The 20,313-nt window shown below is 55.6% G+C and overlaps 3 protein-coding genes across 5 annotated transcripts; 1 reads left to right on the plus strand and 2 right to left on the minus strand.

Moving 5' to 3' along the window:
- Nucleotides 1-2,060: 2,060 nt before the first annotated feature.
- TOMM6 (translocase of outer mitochondrial membrane 6) lies at nucleotides 2,061-3,451 on the minus strand. Its single transcript, XM_028097671.2, has 3 exons — nucleotides 3,238-3,451; nucleotides 2,610-2,714; nucleotides 2,061-2,382 (listed from the first exon to the last, which is right to left on the minus strand). Exons 1-2 carry the CDS (start codon nucleotides 3,363-3,365, stop codon nucleotides 2,618-2,620), a joined length of 225 nt encoding a protein of 74 aa, XP_027953472.1. The 5' UTR covers nucleotides 3,366-3,451; the 3' UTR covers nucleotides 2,061-2,382; nucleotides 2,610-2,617.
- A 141-nt stretch (nucleotides 3,452-3,592) lies between these two features.
- On the minus strand, nucleotides 3,593-9,613 carry PRICKLE4 (prickle planar cell polarity protein 4). The gene is made up of 8 exons (XM_028097672.2): nucleotides 9,529-9,613; nucleotides 8,627-8,751; nucleotides 7,435-7,577; nucleotides 6,829-6,936; nucleotides 6,007-6,144; nucleotides 5,496-5,699; nucleotides 4,751-4,955; nucleotides 3,593-4,304 (listed from the first exon to the last, which is right to left on the minus strand). The coding sequence occupies exons 3-8, from the start codon at nucleotides 7,567-7,569 to the stop codon at nucleotides 3,928-3,930; spliced, it is 1,167 nt and encodes a 388-aa protein (XP_027953473.1). The 5' UTR covers nucleotides 7,570-7,577; nucleotides 8,627-8,751; nucleotides 9,529-9,613; the 3' UTR covers nucleotides 3,593-3,927.
- Nucleotides 9,614-10,342: 729 nt separating this feature from the next.
- Nucleotides 10,343-19,681, plus strand: FRS3 (fibroblast growth factor receptor substrate 3). 3 transcript variants are annotated; one of them, XM_028097909.2, is made up of 7 exons: nucleotides 10,343-10,426; nucleotides 12,016-12,159; nucleotides 13,565-13,653; nucleotides 14,475-14,661; nucleotides 16,942-17,103; nucleotides 17,932-18,089; nucleotides 18,364-19,681. In XM_028097909.2, exons 3-7 carry the CDS (start codon nucleotides 13,588-13,590, stop codon nucleotides 19,276-19,278), a joined length of 1,488 nt encoding a protein of 495 aa, XP_027953710.1. In that variant the 5' UTR covers nucleotides 10,343-10,426; nucleotides 12,016-12,159; nucleotides 13,565-13,587; the 3' UTR covers nucleotides 19,279-19,681. The 3 variants fall into 3 exon arrangements, with proteins under 3 accessions (XP_027953710.1, XP_087880119.1, XP_027953712.1); XM_088023993.1 differs by lacking the exon at nucleotides 10,343-10,426 and having other exon boundaries at nucleotides 11,969-12,159; XM_028097911.2 differs by lacking the exons at nucleotides 10,343-10,426; nucleotides 12,016-12,159 and having other exon boundaries at nucleotides 13,523-13,653.
- Nucleotides 19,682-20,313: the final 632 nt, after the last annotated feature.

Below are 20,313 nucleotides of genomic sequence, written 5' to 3' on the forward strand. Positions count from 1 at the left end.
TTTCAGGAAGCAGTGTAGTACGCAATCCCCTATATGTGAACCTTTAGATTGTAAGGCAAGCCAGTGCACTGTGTAATATGCAAGAGAAGGCTCAAAGAACCTGTTCCAGCACCCCACCCCCCCCCGCCCCCGGTCCCTTTCCCTGGCAGGCGCCGACTGGGATGGTGCTGAGTGGCTGTGGAAGGGGAGAAGACCCAGTCCGCTCACCTGCAGAGCTGTTTACAGCCTGTTCCTTTTACTCTGACCTTAAGGTTTCCATTGAGCTCATGAGACTTCACCAAAGGGTGTTTTGAAAGCTCACCACTTGAAGCACATTTGATAATTGGTTCCTTCAGCCTAATTAGTTGAGGAGGTTATACTTTTGGAGCAAAATCTCCCATGGCAACTGAGGTGGTTTTTTTTTTTTTTACTGGGTAAGTATGCATCTCCCTGGTGGTTCAGATTCTTTTTGAAATCAGCGCTAAAGCTGAAAGCGCCTTCTAAATATGACTGAGTTTAGTTTAGATCTTTCACGTTTAACCATTCTCATGGTCTAGGGCTTCGACTTTAGTGTTTATTCCTTCAACCCACACATTGCTCTAAATACACCATAGCTACTCTAGCATTGAGGCAAATGGTCATTTTTGTGGACTTTTTTCATACTTATTTCTGCTGGCATATTTCCATTTAAAATCTAACCAGGTAGTATAAGAGCTTTCTGTAGTACTATGTTAACCAGCCAGGGTTGAAAATCATGTGACAGATGTGAAATTGACTTCACTTGGGGAGAATGTTGTGTTGGAATGGTGAAAGCCAGCATTTTAATTTACAGAATTAATGACTGTTCGTCGAAATTTTGGGAAATTGTAGATTTGATAGCTTTACTTGCTAAATTCTTAACACTTTGAGGAATTAAGCCAGTTTAAATGAAACCTTACCTTGCCAGTATTACGGCTTTATAAACCAACTAACAGTAAACACTATTACTTGAAGCTAAAACATAAAAATTTTGAGTGAAATATGAATTATGCTTTGGAAGCTGCCATGTCTTAATTTTTGCTGGATTTTTATTTTCAACTTTTAAAAACTTTATAAAATAGAACTGTTCAGTTATGAGTAGATCGGGTCGCAGACTTCAAGGATCCGTTTCATACCTATGAAGAACAGGAGGTGCTGGTATTTCTTGTCTTAGCAGTGGTCTGATGCAGATCTGAAGGGGCTTAGAATATATGCTGTGGCTTCAAAGTTTCCTTCCTGGTCACCATCTGGGAGGTGATGGCTTCAAACCTAAGCCTTGCTCTTGTGTATGTGACCCTTCCTCACCTTAACACCCAGTAGGATGGGTGTTAACACCTGTCAAATCATCTGTGGTCCCAGTGTAGAAAGATTCTTAGAGGGTATTGGCTTCATGGCCTGAATTCACACACGCTCAAACTCCTCCCTAACAGATGGGACCTATCTAATTAGTGCAAGAGAATGGTGCTTTGTAAAATACATATACACAATTCTCAGATTTTTTAGCGAGATTTATGCTGGTAGGGTCAAAAAAGTGGACTGTTTCCAAAGAACTCCTAATTCTTGGACAGTGACACTATTGTGAATTTAGGGTCAGAAAACCTCTATTTCCATGTGAAGAAAGCAGCTTCCTCAAGCAGTGTCACTTTAGTGCCCACTGCCCAGGCTTGCTTACACCTTGCCTCCACTGCACATGACTGCCCTCTTTCCACCAACAAATCCCACTCGATGACAGCAACAATGCCCCCCTGGTGCCTGGAAAACCCACCTGGTGCACTAAAATGCTATGCAACACCAAATGGCTTCTTCCCCTAGTTCTGCTCAAAAGTGGAAATTCCTCAAAAATAAGTTTCACCTTATGTTGACATCAATGTACAGTGGCTACGGTTTCTTTTTTTTTTTTTCCTTTTAATATGAAGCAAACCACCTGTTACAATCCATGTTTGGGGGCTTGTTCCTGTCTCTGGAGTGTGAAATATAAATTATGTTTTTATGATTTTTGTAAATCTTGACTTTTTACACCTTGTTTTTGTAAGCTGAAGTTTCTTATTAAAAGAATAAAATGATTCTTTGTGTACAGTCTTTATTCCAAATATTTGTTAAAATACCATTAGGTTATTCCTCAGGACAAGAGCAAAGATCACCCCCTGCAGAAACTTAGGAACTATGTACAGAACTTTACAGAACAGAGGATAACACTTTGGGGGCAACGTGACTGCTGACCAGAGAACGGAGTTCTGAGCAGGCTCAGTGGATAAAAGGAAATTGGGAAGGGAAGGTGCCCGTCTGTATGAAACTTCAACTTCCATCAGGTCAAGTCTTGTGCCGGTCACAGATTGGAGGCTCTGTTTTTGGAAGGTTCAAGTAGAGCACGGGGGTCCCATGTGTCTGCAATCAGACCACAAAACAACACGTGGCATTAGAACTATAAAAGCACTGGAAGGAAATTAGTAAGAGACTCAAAATTTCTTGCAACATCTGTAAACACATTTAACTAGGAATAATAGCCATGGGACTTCTGGAAGTCTCTTTCCTGTATTTTGTGAATAGATAAATTACTGCTTCTCTCAACCTCTAGAGCTCCTAGACACGCAGAGCAGTGGTTAAGTGCTTACCTATTTGGCTACACCCCTGGCTGAGGTGCCATTAGGTCAATGTCACTCAAATTCCTGGCCAGCCAAACGCCCGCGGCAAAAAGTCCCAAATTGAGGATCAAATTCCTGGAAAAAGGACATTTCATTAACCCTGTGGTCACTGAGTCACTTGTCTTTAGTTAACGAAAGATACTGGGGGAAAAGACTGACCATCACCACCCTGGAAAAACCTTCCAAGGCAAAAACACTTCTAGAATCGCCAGGAACGTAGAGCTTTACAACGGTAGGCTGCCCAAGACCTACACGGTTACCGAGAGTTCGTTTCTGTAGCTAATAAGGGCAGGATCCAACGCAAAGGCCAATTAAGCACTCGCCCAGAGCCGAAAAGCCTGTTTGTGTTGGCGCCTCTTTTCCCCCTGGTCCCCCGGTCATGGTGAGATTCTCTAGACAGCCCAGTAACTCAAAAGATCGCTTCTGCCGCACGAGAACTCTCCCAGTCAAGGACCTCTCCAAAGCACAGCCAGAGCCACTAAGAGGCCAAGATGCTGGCAATATACAGGGGCCAGCCTGGGCCAAGAAGGGAAGTAGGGAAGGTAGGCAGAGGGGCTCGGAGGACCAGAACGGGACAAGATCCCGGGTCTTCGGTTACCTCCGGAAATCGTTCCTGTCGGTGGCGAAGCGGTAGACGCCCCGGAGCCAATCTCCCACGTTGTCGGGAATTTCGGGTGCTTCATTTGGCGCGCCGGCAGCGCTCACGCCGACCCCGCTGGATGCCATAGCAGCACCCTCAGGATCCGCAAGGCCTCTCCCGACGCACCGTCTGGACGTCAGCGGAGCACGCAACTTCCGGTCTCGCACTTCCGCCAGCGACTGGCCTGCAGGGGGCGCCGGTGCTCCCCCTGGGTCGGGCGCCTGCGGGAGAGGGAGAACTCCCGGGCTGCGCGGCCCGGCACTACAGTCGCCGGGTCGCGTCCCACCCCCGGCTCCCCCCGGCCTTCGGCTCGCCAACCTGGGCACCGCCACACGTGGTCTCCGAGTGACCACTTCATTGGCTCAGGAAGATGCTGAGCATGGGGCTGTCCCAGCCTGTGAGGGGTGGGCATAGGGGCTAGTTCAGCAGGGGATGCGTAGCTTTGGGGGGGTGGGGTTCCCCAAGAAAGTCTCCGTCAGAAGTGATAGATTTTGCAGGCTTAAGAGGGAGCACACCAAGTCTGTGATCTGGCCGCCTCTCCCAGGCGTGCCCCTGATTGCGTTCAGTCTAGGATTTTTAGCGGGGGAGGAGAGCCTCGCTCTCCCACCTAACAGATCACATCCCCTCCCCCTTCTCCGGGCTGCGCCATTAGCAAATGGTGCAGTGCTTCCTGGAGGTGTCGCTGTGCCCAGCCTGGAGGCTTCCGGGGGTCTTCCATGGACCGGGAAGGCGCTGACCTAAGAAAAAGCCTTCGGGTTCCGAGTCAGAAGAAGACGAGCAGGTGGGGCAGGGGGCGTCCTCCTTGGCATCGAGGGGCGTCTCCAGGCGGCCCCGCTCCCGCCCTTTGGTGGGTGCCTCCGCCTCGTCCCCAGCTCGACCCTCCTGCTCCGGACTGGATCGAAGCCGCCCCCTCTGGGTTTCCGGACTGGAGCAGGAGGCAGCGGCGAGAACGGCTGCCCGGGAGATGGTAGCGGCGTCCAGCGGGACGCAGTCTCCCTCTTCAACTCTGTCGAATCTCGCCTTCCCTGTTCCGGGCCCGGTCAGAAACGCCCATCTCAAAGCCGGGAGTCTCCCTTTCCCGGATCCGAGCGGGGCGGGCACCAGAGGCCCCGCCCCCGAGCCGTGCGCGCCGCCGCCGTCGCGACTCCTCTCCCGGGCTCCCCCGCCCCTCCCCGCCGCCGCCCACCAGAGGGCGGCCGCGTCCCCAGTCCGGGAGCGAGTCCCGCGCCGCAGCCCCAGCGGTGGCGCCGGGTGGGTTCGGGAGGCCCTTGGAGCGCTCCGGCCAGGGACGCGCGGTGAGAGCTGCGGGCCCCGAGGCTCGGGTCTGGGGGTGCGGTGGGGGGACGGGGGCGCTGCTGGAGGGACGGGACGGCGTGGGACCGGGGCGAGGGTCCCAGCCCGGGAGAATCCCCTCCTCAGCCCAGGCCAAGCCGCTGCCCCCTTCCCCTTTGATCTGCACCTTCTCCCTTACCAAGCGGCGCCCTCCCTTCCAGTGTCTGGGCCTGGCTCGAGCCGGCATTCGAATAGCGACTCTCAAAGCAGCGGGGGCAGCAGGGGCGGCCCCCCGGCAAGGCATAACGTCCGCCGCCCAAGGGCCCGGCGCAGTCCTGGCAGCAGAAGTGGTTCTCGTGCCAGCGCCGTCCCTCCGCCTCGGTGCAGCGCGGGGAGAAGATCAGCTGGGAGAGGGAGGGAGAACAGCTCATTCATTCATTCATTCACTCACTCATTCATTCACCCAATAACCACGCCTTATACCCAGTTAACGCTAAAGCACGTCTACAGACATTCCATTTGATCTACTCTTCCGCTCTCGGACGCAGGGAGGGCTGATTGGCCTAGCCAGGATCCCGCTAGCAGGTGGCACAGCCTGAAGAAGCGCGACCCCGGTCGCCTGGACTCCCAACTCAGGGTTCCGCGCGGCCTCTTATGCTGACATTATGGCAGGTCCTCGCCTGATCAGGCACAGCACTGGGCACCCGAGATGAACGGCTGTCCAACAGTCCCTGCTCCGGAGAAATTCTCTCAGTCCAAGAAAATCTGGGGGACTCCGCTTGAAGTGGGGGAGGGCACAAGGCAACGGGTCCCCACGCCCAGAACTCAAGGCCCCAGGCTGGTTCTGAGTTCTTCACTCCGCGGTACTGGCAGAGGTGTCCCCTTACACCCTGCCACGTTGGGCCCTGGGCAGCCCCCTCCAGCAATCCGCGTCGGGCCCGTACCTGGTCGCAAGCCGGGCAGCGCGGCCGCAGCAGCTCTGCATGATGACGGCCGCAGTAGAGACGCCCGTCGTGGGAGAAGTAGATGAGGTGTAGCAGGGCCTGGCCGCAGGCCTGGCAGGCAAAGCACGCCGGGTGCCAGCCGCGCGTTTCTCCGGCCGGGGCTGCGCACACTCTGTACTCCCCTGGCCTCAGTGGCTCCCTGCACTGCCGGGCGGGAGGTGGGGCGGGATGGGGGTGCTGGGCTGGACAGAGGCCGCACTCGCTCCTAGCTTCCCTCCTGGCTCTTCCATCCCAACCCCAACCTAACTGTTCTCCCCATACCCCAGGCAAGCTCACCTCCACTGCAGGCCCCACCGAGAACCCCTAAACTTGGCTTCTCTTTTTCAAGTAAGCCAAACTGTTAATCCCCAACACGCCCCCGCCCCACCCCCCACACCCCCACCCCCGTCCCTGGAGCTCGCCTCTTCTGCAGAAGTGAGAAGGCAAAGGGGAATGGGGGGGCACTACATACCTTCTCACAGGTGTGTTCTGCCAGCTTGGGAGGTACCAGGCAGGCCACCCCCTGTCCCAGGGCCTCCCGCCTCCGCTGGGCACAGAAGAGCCGCAGCTCGGCCAGCTCATCCTCCCCAAGGGCCAGGCAGTAGCGCTCCTGCAGAAACAGGCCTCCACTGAGACTGGGAGAGCCGCAGCAGGCAAGACTGGAGCTTGACTGGAGGGAGAAGGCTTAGCTGCTGGGTCAAAGAAAGGTTGTAGAAGCTCCCAGAGGTGCAGAAGATAACAGCACAGAAGGACATTGAGGAGGAGAGGGAAGAGAGATGGAGGGGGTCTACCCCAGTCTCACCTCCCCCCAGGAATGGCCACCACTCAGGTCCTGACAGCCCACAGCACTGAGCCCTGTCACCACAAATTTAGATCCTTACCCCCAGTGAGCTGGGGCTTACTATCACTTTCTGTTTTTTTCCAATTTATGCCATGTTCTCCTGTCTTGCCCCCCTCCCTCCCGGAACTGAAGTGTAAGCCTTTAGTCTGGGCACACATAGGGCCTCAATAAATACTTGACCACACTCTCTACATTTGTACATTCCATTATCGGTTTCAAAAGTGGTTCATGTCCATTTTCTCATTTGCTCTTCAACTAAGCACTGTGGGCAGAGCAGATGCTATTGCTCCCATTATATAAACTTGAAAACGCAGGCCGGGGTCGGGGGATGACTTCTCCAATCAGTGGCATAGCCAGCCAGGCCCTAGATCCATGTTCTCTGGCTTCTGGACCCAGAGTAAATAGAGAGAGGGAGGTGAGAGCTCGGGACGCTGGAGAGAGGGAGAGACCCACATCACTGTCCTGCGGAGGCAGCTGCTGCAGGAGGATCCGAAGCCCAGGCCAGTTGGAGGCCCTGCTGGTGTCCAGGCCAGGGAGCCCCAAGCTCAGAACTTTAGGATCCTGAGGAGATGCAGCAGGAGAGGGGTGGTTAGGTTTGCCTTCCTCTTCTTTCCTCCCTCCTACTGCCACCTCTTCTCCAATCTGGAATGACTTCCAAGCACCCCCTCCTTCAAGATCAAGACAAGGACAGCTAATCCACTCTGGCATCTGTGGTCTGATTGAGGCAGGTTGGGGAGGTCCCACACCCCAAATGGCATCCTTTCTTATGCTTTAAATCACCCCCCTCTACTTCATCAGGCCAAAGCCTACAGTCTGCTTTGACAACACAGACCACCCCCCTGCCCAGAGGTAATGTGTATTCATGTGAATAAGTTTAAAGTCAAACCCCCCCCCCTACAATCCGGAGGGGGCTGTAGAGACAGAGATTCCTGCAAAAAGAAAAGGGCCATGGGAGGCTGGGCACAGAGGCTAACTACCTTGCAGGTGATGGAAGTGGGAGGAGGTCTGTAGGATGGAGGGCACGTTGGGTCTCAGAGGGAAGGGAAGGGCTCCCACTACCTGAGCAGAAGTCTCCTCAGGGTGCTCCTCTGGCAAGTGGCCTGGGTCACTGTCTGAGTTGACTGACGGACCTGGCTCCTGAGGGCTGAGGCTCTCCCCCTCGTGGGGCCAGTCAGAGTTCAGCCCTGACATCATGACAAAGTCTGCCCAGAAAACAAGAACACCTTCCATTTATTGGCCCCTTACAATGTGCCAGGCAGTGCTAAGTGCTCTGCAGGAATTATCTCCTTCCATCCTCCCAACAACCAGAAGACGTGGGTGGTATTCCTGTCCCCATTGTATAGATGGCTACACTGAGGCTCAGGGAGCATAAATGCCTGAGGTCACACAGCTAGTAAGTGGCTGAGCCAGATCTTGAGGCCAGGCCTTTTGGCTCTGGAGTTTCTGAAGCTCAAATTCTGGGGTTGCCCAAGATTGGGAAGGAGGCAAGAGGAGGCCCACAATGGAAGGAGAAGGCATTCCGCTTTTCTAGTGAGCCTTTGGGCAGACTGGCCCCTTCCTCGCCTCCCCAGCCTTAACTCCACCATCCTCATTGTGCACTGACTACCCCAGCGAGCCTGAGTCCTCCACAGCCCCAACACAGGCCCCACTTTTCCAGCTGTAGGCCCAGGCCAGGTAAAAGGACCACGTCCCCAGGAAGCCCTTCTCAGCCCCTCCAGCCTACCCCAGCTCTCCCCTTCCCTGAGCTCCAGAAATACAGTCTGCACCCCGAGGTTTAGTCCTAATGTTTCTCTTTGTGCCCTCTGCCCGTGTCAGTTCCTCGTCTAGTCTCTAAGCTCGAGGACAGAGGAAAATCTTGTGCTTCTGGCTTCTACCTATAGCAGCAATTTCCAGTTTCACCGGATAATTCTCAGCACATCTCTCCAGCCATCCTCAGGGCTGGCCCTAGCAGGACCAGAGTATCTTGGGGGTGGGGGTGACTACTGAAGTAGAAAAGGGATGGGCCCTGCCCTCAAGGGGCTCATAGTCCAGTGGCTAAGAGATGAGACCCTGCAGAATGAGGCTGGGGCTCTGGGCAGGTATATACAGTACCTTAGGAAGTAAAAGAACCAGAGCAAACTTTTCTATAATGTTTACTCTGTGCAAAGGACTATACTAGCATTTTACATAATACAATGCATCATCAAAACACTCCTATCAGGTAGTTTCTGTTATCCCATTTGATGGTTGAAACAAACTGAGGTAAACTTGCCTAAGGTCACACTAGAAAGCTGAGGGATGTCCTAGGTCGGGGTTGCCTTTGAGATCCGGGATGGATTCTGACAGCAGCTGGGCACAGGAGGGCCTCACCAAATCCCAGGCCTCTAGAAGACCCAGCTGTGGAGTTGGGAACAAGGTTTGCACTGTAACAGTTTCATTACTTCCCAGCCCTGAGCACCCACCCCCACCCACCTTCAGACGCCCTGATCCACCCATCCCTGCTTCCACACCCATCTGCTTCCGTCCTGTTCTGTCCCTCCGGTCAGTTTCCTGTGGAAAGCAGCCAGGATGGGCTGTTTACGTTCAGGGCCAAGAGGAACCACTTCCCCTAAAAGCACCGCCCCTGCTCCAGGCAGCAAGAGGCGTTTGGGAGAGGGTCCGGCACAGGATAGGGGCCATCTGGGACCTCAGAGTGGATTTGCACCCTCTCTTCCAGGTTATAGTTTGTATGAAATTGCCACCCACAGAAACAATGCTCAGAAATCAGCTCTCACCCCTCACCCTTCCTTCCCTCTCGCCCCACCTCCACTCAGTACTGGACCAGGTCTTACTAACATGCTAGATTCCTTCAAGAATTCCCCTCCCCTCAGGGATGAACCCCTTCTCACCCCACCCCCACCCCGGCGCAGGTGCAACCGGGCTCAAGAGTTCCACCTTCCCAATTCACCCCTGCCCTCGAGGGCAGAGCCTGCGCGGCCCTAGGGACTGGGGAGGTAAAAGGATGGGAAGGTTTTCCGCGGACAGTGAGAGGGAGAAGAGAAGTGTCCGGTCCCGCCAAGTACCCTCTCGACAGATCCCCAAAGTTTTTCTTGGACTTCCCCGGGAGTCAGCTGGCGTTCCCAGTCTGGCTGCTGGGAGTTTACGGGAGGGAATGGGATTCCGCTGGGGTCTCACCCTCGCTGCGCGGCGGCGTCCGTGCCGTTCTGGACAGACCCCGCCGTCGGTCCCCCCACCCAGTCCCCACCCCGAGGCCTCCCCGACTGCCTCTGCCCGCCCCGGGAGCGCGGCCCTTCCTCTCCCACGCCCCTGCCCGCCCCTCCCTGACTGGCAGAGCTGGAGGCTCGGGAGCGGTTCTGGAGTTGCAGCCTGAAGGAAAGAATTTGGGGGATCTCAGGGTGGAAAGTGTGCAGGCTCCACTGTCCCCCTCCCCAGTCCCAGGGGTGTAGCGCCGGCACCGCGCCCCAGCGGGGACAGGGCGGACACCTGGGAGCCGAACGGAAAGCTTTTCGGAGCCTGCAGGTCCCTCCCAGACCCTCCCGCGGGTCTTCTAGCCCCGCCCCTCTCTGGGTGTCCTCACCCTCACCCAGTTGCCTCCGCCGGTCCCCAGCCCTTTTTTAGGGAGCCCTTGTCTTGCCCTTCTCTCTTCTGTCCCTTCAAGTCCTTCCCCCATCTTTTTTGTCTCTCCCCCACCCCGGTCCATTTTCTGATCCCGGGAGTGGAAACCTCTGGTCCCATCTCCGATTCCCTCCTCAGCCCCGCCCTAAGCCTCCGCGCCCCGCCCCGCCCCCGCCCCGCCCCCTCGGGGCTAGCTCCGCGGCTGGTCCGCAGCGCCCTCTGGCGTCTGCGCATGCTCCCTGCTCCCGACTGCAAAGTCCTCCAAAGGGACCTTCTAGGCTGCGCGCCGGTCGCCCCCGATCGGGTCCGCCCGCCTGCAGCGTCTCGTTGGTGCTGCCGGTGACCTCCGACCCCGCAGCCGCGGGGCGGGGCGGGGAGGCCTTAGCTCCGGGCGGGCGGCGGCTGCTGCAGCGGGACCCGGGAGCGGGGCCCGGCGCCGCCCGGGACGCGGGGCGATGTGAGTCGGGGCGCGGCGGGGCGGGGACGAGGCGGTTCCACCGAGGCCGCGCCGCGCCACAGTCTCCGCTCCCTCCCGAGGAAGCCCTGGGCGGGCGGGCGGTGGAGTCCCGGGGCTGGGGGCGGGGATCCAGGGAGGCGCGCGGCCCCAACCTCCCCCATTGCTTCCCAGTATCTGTAGAAATTCCCCTGACAACCCCGCAACCTAAATCTGTCGCTCACTCCCCAGGACCACCCCACCCCCACCCCCGGACACACCTTCGCTTGTCCTGGAGCCCTTGGAACCCCCCTCAGTCCTGCGAATTCTCCTGGTAATGCCCGCAAAGCCACCGTTCTCCAGGATGCCCCCAAATGCTTCCAGAGCTCTGCGGTTCCTCTGATCCTGCATACGCCCCATTCTCCCTGCACCATGCTAAAATGCAAAAAACTTGCCCACGATTTCCCGAGCTCTCATATATTTTGAGTCCCCATAACCTACCCTGACACTCCCAACTACAGTCCACACCTATCCCAGACCAGAGCCCCTTCTTCCTGTCCCAGCCAATGTAACCCCCCCCACTGAAGTGTCATGATATATTCTGATATCTTAAAGACATGTCTTAAAGGCACCCTCCCCCATCTTGCAACCCTATAATTCTTGGTTTCACCCCGACTCCCTATTGGTGGTTCAAGTATTTTCCCAGCTGCCTGTCTTTAGGCTGTGCACACCTCCCTCAGCCTGCTTCCTTCTAGAGAATAAGCCAGGCCAGGAGGGTGGGGGGTCCTTTAACCTGGGAAGTTGTAGGTGGAAGCAGAGCACAAGAGGCCCTGGGAAAAGATACTGCCTTTGGAAAGCAGAAGGGTGGGATTTCAAGGATCTCCAAGGTTCTGGCTTGTCAACTTGTCCACCTGGGGCTCAGATCTCTGAAATTTTGATTTATTATTAGCATTTACATTAGAATTTTAGGCCTTTTGGAGCTTGGGGGACAGAAAATTTATCAAGCTTCCAAATGTGAAATTGAGGGAGCTTAGCTTGTCCTGGAAGAGGCAAATGTCCATTTTCGTGATCTTTTTCCTATGTGCTTACCTTTAGAAGTTATTTAAGGGAGAATCCTCACCTTTTACAGATGTTTCCCTTGAAAACTAAGGCCTTGAGGTGGGAGGTGGGGGATTGCCTTGCCAGAGTCTCCCAGATAGTGGCCACAAAACAGACTAGAATGTTGGTTTCCTGAATCTTAAGCCAGCGTTCTTTCCAATACATCACAGTGTCCTTTGGAGAAAGTTCTCTGTAGAGTTAAAGTTCTCTGCAAAGGTAAGGTGGTGGTTTTGGTGTTGGTTGTAAGGGGATTCAGATGGGTTCTAGAGGCAACTGAAAAGCCTGCCTCAGACTTCAAAATCATTGCTACTAGGGAAGTCACTCTCAGGGCCTGTGGGGCTTGGAATTTGTGGCCCTTTTGCCCTTGATCTCACTTTCTTCGTTGTGTTTCTGTCCCATTAGGACCTGGAACAGATATCCAGGTGGGATGGACTGACAGCAAGTGAGTTTCATTAACAGCTGGGGGTGAGGATGGAAGGTTTCCACCAACCTGTGGTCTTTGTCTCCTGTGCTAGGTGAGCCCCAGGTGTGTCCCGGAGGGATCCAGGTGACTTCTCTGCAGACTGCTTGCCATGATGCCCCACCAAGAACAGGGGGAATAAAGTGGGGGTCCTTCCCCATGCCCCTCCCATGGTCAGCTCCCCGATGGCCTGGGTGAGGTGAGAGCTGTGTATAGAAGCCACTTTTCTGGAGTTTTCCAAATTGGGTGGAATGGGGGATACAGGTCAGGATTGTTTAAGACTTTACACATACAGTGGGAGTTTTGAAAGGATATCTGATCTTACAGATTCTTTTTTTTTTTTTTAAGATATATTTATTTATTTTAGAGAGAGGGAACACAAGCAGGAGGGTCAGAGGAAGAGGGAGAAAGAGAATCCTAAGCAGGCTCCATGCTCAGCGCTCGATCTCATATGACTTTGAGATTACAGCCTGAACTGAAATCAGGAGTCAGAGGCTTAGCCCACTGAGCCACCCAGGTGCCCCTTACAGATTCATTTCTTGCATCAAGTTGCAGTCCCTTCTGGTTGGGATTGTTCTGTGCATTTGTTTGCTCCCTTAGGTCACTCCAGCTTGGTGGTCTTCCCATTCTAGACAGAGGCCCAACTGTTGTGACATATAATCCAAGTGTTGTAATCCTGGAGGGAAAAGCCAGATAGTAAGGCCTCTGGTCTCCCCTTTAGACAAAGGGGAGCAACCTGAGCATTAATTTTTTTAAGGAAGAAATACCTAGTCAAGGTTTTAAAAAAATGTGCTCTGTTACAAGTTCAATCTTCTTACTGTATCTTTTGAGCATGATGTGCCTCATGGAAGAGAATATCAGAAAGATAAATTTGAAGTAGATGTTGGGATGATGGTGAGGGAAGAAAAGAGAATTTGGGTGATGTGGGAAGGGTGAGGTGGAAAAGAAGGGAAAAAAAAGGTCCAGGCCAAAGTGTGGGGGACCCCCAAGTTACAGTTTCTGTGCTGAATCTGGATGAGGGACCAGGACTGGCACCCTCTGAAGTTAATCACTTCTTCTGGTCCCCTGCCTTTTTATTTATTTATTTATTTATTTGCGAGAGAGGGAGGGAGAGAGAGCACGAGTGGGGGGGGAGCAGAGGGAGAGGGAGAAACAGACTCACACTGAGCATGGAGCTCGACGCGGGGCTCGATCCTACAACCCCAAGATCATGACCTGAGCTGAAATCAAGAGTCGGACACCTAACCGACTGAGCCACCCAGGCACCCCTCCCTGCTTTATCCATGCTTTTCCTGCTGCCCAGACTTCCCTTCGCTTTCATTACATCAGTCAAAATCTTCCCTTCTCAAGGTCCAGATCAGATGTTACCTCTGAGAAGCTCTCTTCCATCCCTCTGTCAGCATTAATCTTTAACACATCCTAACTTGAATTAATGTTTATTCAGTGCATGTCTGGCCCTGGATTGAGAATGTGAATTAGAGGAGAGACAGGGTCCTACTATGTCCAAGAGTAGGTGATCACAATGAGGTGGTTCTGCCAGAGTCCCCAGAGAGGGGCTCTTTGGAGCTGACCTTGATGACCTTATCCCTTACGTTTTGCCCTAGGGCGGACTTGCTGCTCTGACACCATGGGGAGCTGCTGCAGCTGCCTGAACAGAGACAGCGTCCCAGACAACCACCCCACCAAGTTCAAGGTACCCACAGCTCCCTCCTCTCCCAAGCTCCCAGCATGGCCTCCTGGGCTCAGACCAACCTGTCCAGCCTTTGCCTCCCTAGAGAAGGTGAAGCGACAGGCTAAGGTGGTGGCTCATTAAGACTCCTCAGGGGCCCAGGCCACTGTGCATTGTGTGGCTCTCTTACCAAGAATGAAGAAATACTGGGATGCAAAAATCGTGCTTTTGGAACATTCACTCCCAGTATCCCTTTGTTGCTTTACATATAATTTTTTTTGGAGAAACCAACAAAAGTCTACGTGTGTGAGTTAATATACATAAAGTATGCGTAACACACAGTAAGGCCTACATTAGCGTTTGCTGTTGGCTTTGGGAAGCTAAGGCCAGGCCCGGTGGACCTGGGCACCCCCTGGCCCCTGCCACCACTCACCTCCCTGTAGAGGCGTCCCCTCCTCACTCCCAGCTTGTTGAGGCACAGCGTCTCCTGCTCGCCAGAAGAGGGAGCCCTTGGCAATGTCCTCGAGTTGGGGAGGTGGTGGAGGAGGTCTGTGTTCTGTCGCCCGGGGCCTTAAGATTTTGAGCTTGTGACGGAACCCGTCCTCCATTAGCATCTGGTCCTTGGGCACAAGCCATGGACCGTTGAGGTCCTGTAACCTTGGTCATCAAACCATCTGACCTTGGAGGTCAGCCGACCATCCCTCCTGCCCGAGCGACAAGGCTGAGGCCTAGGGAAGGGCGGTGGGTCAGTGGCACTGTTTCATCCGCTTGGGCTCCCGCTGCCACGTGGCTCAGGGACCCCTTGTTGGACTCACCCGCTGACCCTCCTGTTCCCTGCCCGCCAGGTAACTAATGTGGATGACGAGGGGGTGGAGCTGGGCTCCGGGGTCATGGAGCTGACGCAGAGCGAGCTGGTGCTGCACCTGCATCGGCGCGAGGCTGTCCGCTGGCCCTACCTCTGCCTGCGGCGCTATGGCTACGACTCAAACCTCTTCTCCTTTGAGAGCGGCCGCCGGTGTCAGACAGGCCAGGGTGAGTAGGGCTCCTGCCGCGCGCTGGGCCGGGGGCTTGTGCGCCTGCGTGGGTACCAGGGCAGGAAGCCAGAGCTCAGGGGACCGTGGGCGAGCCTGTTGACTTGGCAGGTGTTGCCCGGAGAAGGGAAGGGTGATGGCCAAGAGCGCAGACTAAGTGGACTCCCAGGCCAGTGCTCTCTCTCCTCAGGCACTGCGGCTGCGGTCTGGGTCCTCTCATGGGGGCATTTGTTGCACAGCTCATGAGAAAGAGCCAGTACTCCCAGGCCAGAACCCATCTGCGAAAGCAAGCGATTCCTCCTTCCTTGGTTACTCCAGTTTCGAGGGATTCCTTGTCCCCTCTGTAGGAACAGACTTTCTTCTGAGCCCCCAGGTCATGTACTCTGGAGCCCATGAATAATGACAGGTCAGGCTGGAAGCTCTGCTTACCTGACTTGGGAATGATAGGCTTGGGGAGGCCGGACTCTTTGGGTCTCTGATGTACAGACTAAGCCCCGAGAGGTTAATCTTTGTCTCTTGTCACCTGGAATGTGATGTATTCTCCCTTCCTCCCCTTCTTCCCCGCAGCCAGGGGTCAGAGAGTAGTGGTCGTTTCGGGAAGTCAAGGCCAGAGCCCGTCAAGGCCCCTTGAAGGAAGAGCATGGTCTGGGCTTATCTCCTAGAGCCCAGACCTGAGCTCTGCAGAAGGAACCCAGCCCGGGCTTGCGTTAGATGCAGTCAGGGCTGTGACTGCGGGGGTGGCATGAACAGGCTTCTCTGATGAGGCCACCGTCACAGCAGTGAGTCTCTGACGTGCTGTTGCTGGGAGCCTTCCCCTCCATGTGTCTTCCCCTCTGGGCTCCTGAGGCAGAGGAGCTTACACTGGCTGAGCAGAAAGAGGACAGGAAGGGGCTTCTCATCGTGGTGTTTCGCCCACACTTGGGATTCCAGAGGGGCGGCCCTGGGCCCCCTACGCCGGCTTCTCCTAAGACTTCAGGCTTTCCCACCCTTTCCTGGCCCCTAATGTATCTTTGCCAGAAAAGTCCTTTTCCTTCTCCTTCCGTCTACCCTTGCTGCCCCATTCCTGCAAACCTCGGTTGTCCCCTATCCCAGGCTGGTTTTATTGATCTTTGTTGTGGATATATGCATGCACGCACCCCAAGTAGCCTCCCCTAAGTGCCGGGCCCCCCTGTTGCCCGATGGAGTGTGCAGAATCCCAGGCTGGCCCAACACCCCAGGGGCATCTCTGGAGCCCTTGAATCGCAGGTACTCAGCCCAGTGCCGCCGTCCCTGGGACTGTGAACTGCTGCGTTGCAGTCTGAGGGGCTATAAGGGCAGCTGCATGGAAGAGCCGCCTGGTGGCCTGGCCCTGTGTGCCCTAGCGAGTCTGCCCATTCATTCTTCCTTTCTGCATCAGGGGCCTATCCAGAGCAGATGTGCTCTCTCTGGCCAGGCACTGGGCTAAGTGCCCAGTGAACAAGCAGTGAACAGGACAGACTCTGCTGCCTTCAAAGAGCTTGGACATGGTTGGGCATCGAGCCGAGGGTTGGGCTCGATTTTCTCCAGGCAGCAAAGGGTGATAGGCGGAGGGAGATGGGGGCTGCGTGTGAAGTGGAATAGTCACTCATCTGACACAGTGGCGCCCCAACCTTATCTGCAGCGTAGACCCCCAGGGGGTGCCTGAAACCACAGATGGTACCGAACCCGTACATACCATGTATTTTCCTATACACGGTGAGAGGTTAACAACAATAATAAGGTAAAACAATTAGAGCAATGTACTGTAATAAAAGTTACGTGAACGTGGTCTGTCTCTCAAAATACGGTACTTTGCTCACCCTTCTTGTGAAGACGTGGGAAGAAAACATGCCTATGTGATGCGGGAATCGAGGTGAGTGACGTAAGCAGCGCGAGGTAGCTGACAGTATGTCTGCTTCCGGACCCCGGTTGACCGGGGGTCCCTGAACCCGCAGAAAGCAAAACTGTGGATAAGGGGCAGCTACTCTCCTTTTCTGCTTTGATGTTGACTTCTCCTCCCCTCACCTGTGAGCATGACCAAGCCGTGGAGGAGTGCAGGTGAGGTATGAGATCTCTAGCCGATGGTCATGGTTAGTGGCGGGGGCAGCAGGGGGCCTCGGGCCCAGCTCCTCCTGGAGCTCTTGGATCTTAGGGTGTGCTCTGGATGAGGAGGGGCCCTCCTGCCCCCTGCAGGCCTGGCACGTCATGCGTCTGTTCAGCTTCTCCAGTGCTTGCCTGTCGGCACATGGTCAGAGGAGCCTCAGTTCTTTCTCTCCCCCTTCAGGGATATTTGCCTTCAAGTGCTCCCGGGCCGAGGAGATCTTCAACCTGCTTCAGGACCTGATGCAGTGCAACAGCATCAGTGTGATGGAGGAGCCGGCCGTCATCACCCGCCACAACCACCCGGCTGAGCTCGGCCTCCCTCGGGCACCGCAGCCTCCCAGTGGTGAGGAGACCCCCTCCTCAGCCTCCACGCCTGTACACACAGGCACAGACCCAGGAAGTGCCAGGCCTGGAGGCACAAGTCAGGCAGGCAGGTGGGACGGCTGGGCGACCCAGCCTTCCAGGACAGTCGCCCGCCATCTGATGACTCTTGGGAATGAATAAGTCCTGGTCTGGGCCATTCAGGTGACTCAGGCTGAGGCTGGGGAGTCCTGGGCCTTGTAATGACTGATGGTCCGGGAGCAGACAGGAAGACATTGAGTTTCCATGGAAACTGCAGTCTGGAGCTATTTTGCTTCCTTCCTTCTGTCTACTGGGTCATACCCGTCTACCTTTCCTGACTGGGTGCAGGCATCTTCGCCTGTGACTGTTTTTCTGGAGAGGCTCCCACACCTTCTCCTTGTTTATTCCCTGAGTCCACACTGAGCTCCTGCTCGGTGTTCTGCTCTCCATGGGCTGGCCCATGGGGGGCGGAAGATAGAGAAATGCAGTCCCTGATGTCTGGGAGCTTCCCTGGAGCTCACTGGCAGAGCTAGAATGAGGTGAAGGGACAGTTCAGTGATGACAAGGTGGCCTTAAGTGTTTCAGCTAAGCCTGGACTGGGGGAAGTGGGGCTCATGCCAAGCTTTGAGGGAAGGGGCAGGGTTAGAAGAACAGAGAGGTGAAAGAGAATGAGGGCTCCCGGGTCAGCGGGGCTAACCACCTGGTGGGCCCTGGGAGTGTCTCCCCTCCCCCAGAGGACTCCCGGGACGCCACATGCGCAGTCGCAGGTGGTTGTCAGGTAGTGTAAGGACCCCCCTCCCCGACATGGGCTTGTCTCCTGTGTGCCCAGCTCTAGGTTACACTGTCTCCAGCTTCTCCAATGGCTTCCTTGGCTGCCCGGGAGAGGGCCCGAGATTCTCAGCTCCCCGGCGCCCCTCGACAAGCAGCCTGCGACACCCCTCGCTTGGGGAAGAGTCCACTCATGCTCTCATTGCCCCTGATGAGCAGGTGAGCAAGCAGCTGCCCTGCTCCTCCCCATTGGTCTGGGTGGGGAGGGGGGAGTCAGGAAACATGGCCCCTCCTAAGGATCATGGGAAGGGAAGAGAATCGATAGGGTCCCTTACTGTCCGGAAAAGGGTTGCAGCTTCCCTGGGAAGTTTGGAGGACCAGGAAGAGAGGGAAACTCCAGCTCTTCTCCCCTGTGCTTCTCTTATGCTGTCCCTTCTGCTCTCTCCTTCCCTGCCCTTGCGCCCTCCTGCTTCACTCGGACCCCTTCCCCCAGTCCCATACCTATGTCAACACGCCAGCCAGTGAGGATGACCACCGCAGGAGCCGGCATTGCCTGCAGCCCCTGCCCGAGGGCCAGGCGCCATTCCCCCCCCAGCCTGGGGGCCCTGACGCCCGGGACCCCCAGGTGTTCCTGCAGCCAGGCCAGGTGAAGTTCGTGCTGGGCCCCACCCCTGCTCGGCGGCACATGATGAAATGCCAGGGCCTCTGCCCCAGCCTGCATGATGCCCCCCCCCACAACAACAACAACGAGGGCGCTTCCGAGTGCCCAGCCCAGCCCAAGTGCACCTACGAGAATGTCAGCGCAGGGCTGCGGCCAGGGGCCAGCTGGAGACTGAGCACGGAGGAGCCAGGCTGGAACGGCCTTGCCCACCGCCGGGCCGCCCTGCTGCACTATGAGAACCTGCCCTCCCTGCCCCCTGTGTGGGAGAGCCACACCCAGCAGCTGGGGGAAGAGGCTGGGGATGACGGAGACTCAAGGGACGGCCTCACTCCCTCCTCCAATGGCTTCCCTGATGGCGAGGAGGATGAGACCCCACTGCAGAAGCCCACCAGCACCCGGGCTGCCCTCCGTAGCCACGGCAGCTTCCCTGTGCCACTGACCCGCCGCCGAGGCTCCCCAAGGGTATTCAACTTTGATTTCCGCCGGCCGGGGCCCGAGCCCCCCAGGCAGCTCAACTACATCCAGGTGGAGCTGAAGGGCTGGGGTGGAGACCGCCCCAAGGGGCCCCAGAACCCTTCGCTTCCCCGAGCCCCCGTGTCCGCTGCCCACCCTCCCCGCAGCTCAGACTCCTATGCCGTGATTGACCTCAAAAAGACCGTGGCCATGTCTAACCTGCAGAGGGCGCTGCCCCAAGACGATGGTACTGCCAGGAAAACCAGGCACAACAGCACCGACTTGCCTCTGTAGGGACTCCCTCGCGCCCCGCCTCGCGCTCAGTCCCCTGAACCCACGGCCCCCGGGTTTCAGGTTGCTTTGCAGAAGGGCTCCAAGGTGGAACCAGACGCTTCCCTGCGCCGGCTGGCGTCCCCAAAGATAGCCACTGAGTCTCCTGGTCTCCCAGGTTGGGGAGAGAAGAAGGGTGACCAGGCGAGGAGGGAGTCATGACGGAAACTGTGAAGGGTTCCTCGGATGCATTTAGCACCCTCCCGTTATGTCCATCTGTCTTGTCTGTCGTCTGTGTGTTCTCTTTGGTTGAAATTTTGGAACATTTTGTACCTGTTGATTTTATTTATCAGTTTATTTTTCTATTTATTGTTTTAAATGTAATTTAACATATTTATTATTAATATAATTATTTTTAAATTCTGGCTTGGTGGGTGATGTCCTGTTCTTAGGGAGTCATTTCGGGCATGGTTCTGGGTGGGAGTAGGGGAGGCCTACTAGAGGGAGGTGCTTCATTCTGGGAAATCTGGGGGTGGTTGTGGTTATCGTGATAAGTCTGTGACCATTTCTTTTTCTCCTCCGGGAAGCCCTGACCCAGAACTTCAAGTTGCCAGGGAATGATGTGCTGTCAAAGGAGAGCCACAGGACAGCTGGAGTCCTGGATGCCGAAAGGGGATCTGGAAGGGAAAACTGCCCTAATGGGAACAGCCTGACCCTCCTGAGTTGGTGGGGGAGGGCCTACACCAGATTTACCTTCTCTGGGACCCCCTGCTGATTTCCCTTCTGCCACCACGCAGGTCCCTGGGGGTACTGATCTCCTTTAACACCTTGGCCCAGAGGTGGACCCTGGATCCTCCTTCGGCACCCCCAGCACGGCTAGATCAAGGCTAGAACCTTTATACAGGACTTTGCTAAAAGCCCAGGAATAGCAAGAGGCAAAAACAGACTAATCAACTCATCGGGCTTGCCTAGTTATTTTCCCAGAGAACTCCCCTGGAATGGATGCTTTGGGGCACCTCTACCCTACCACAGGGGCAGGCCCTAACAGAGTCACCGCAT

This window comes from Eumetopias jubatus, unplaced genomic scaffold (assembly GCF_037043125.1).
Source record: "Eumetopias jubatus isolate StellerSeaLion01/CBP00866 unplaced genomic scaffold, mEumJub1_p1.0 scaffold_6, whole genome shotgun sequence".
NCBI lineage: Eukaryota > Metazoa > Chordata > Mammalia > Carnivora > Otariidae > Eumetopias > Eumetopias jubatus.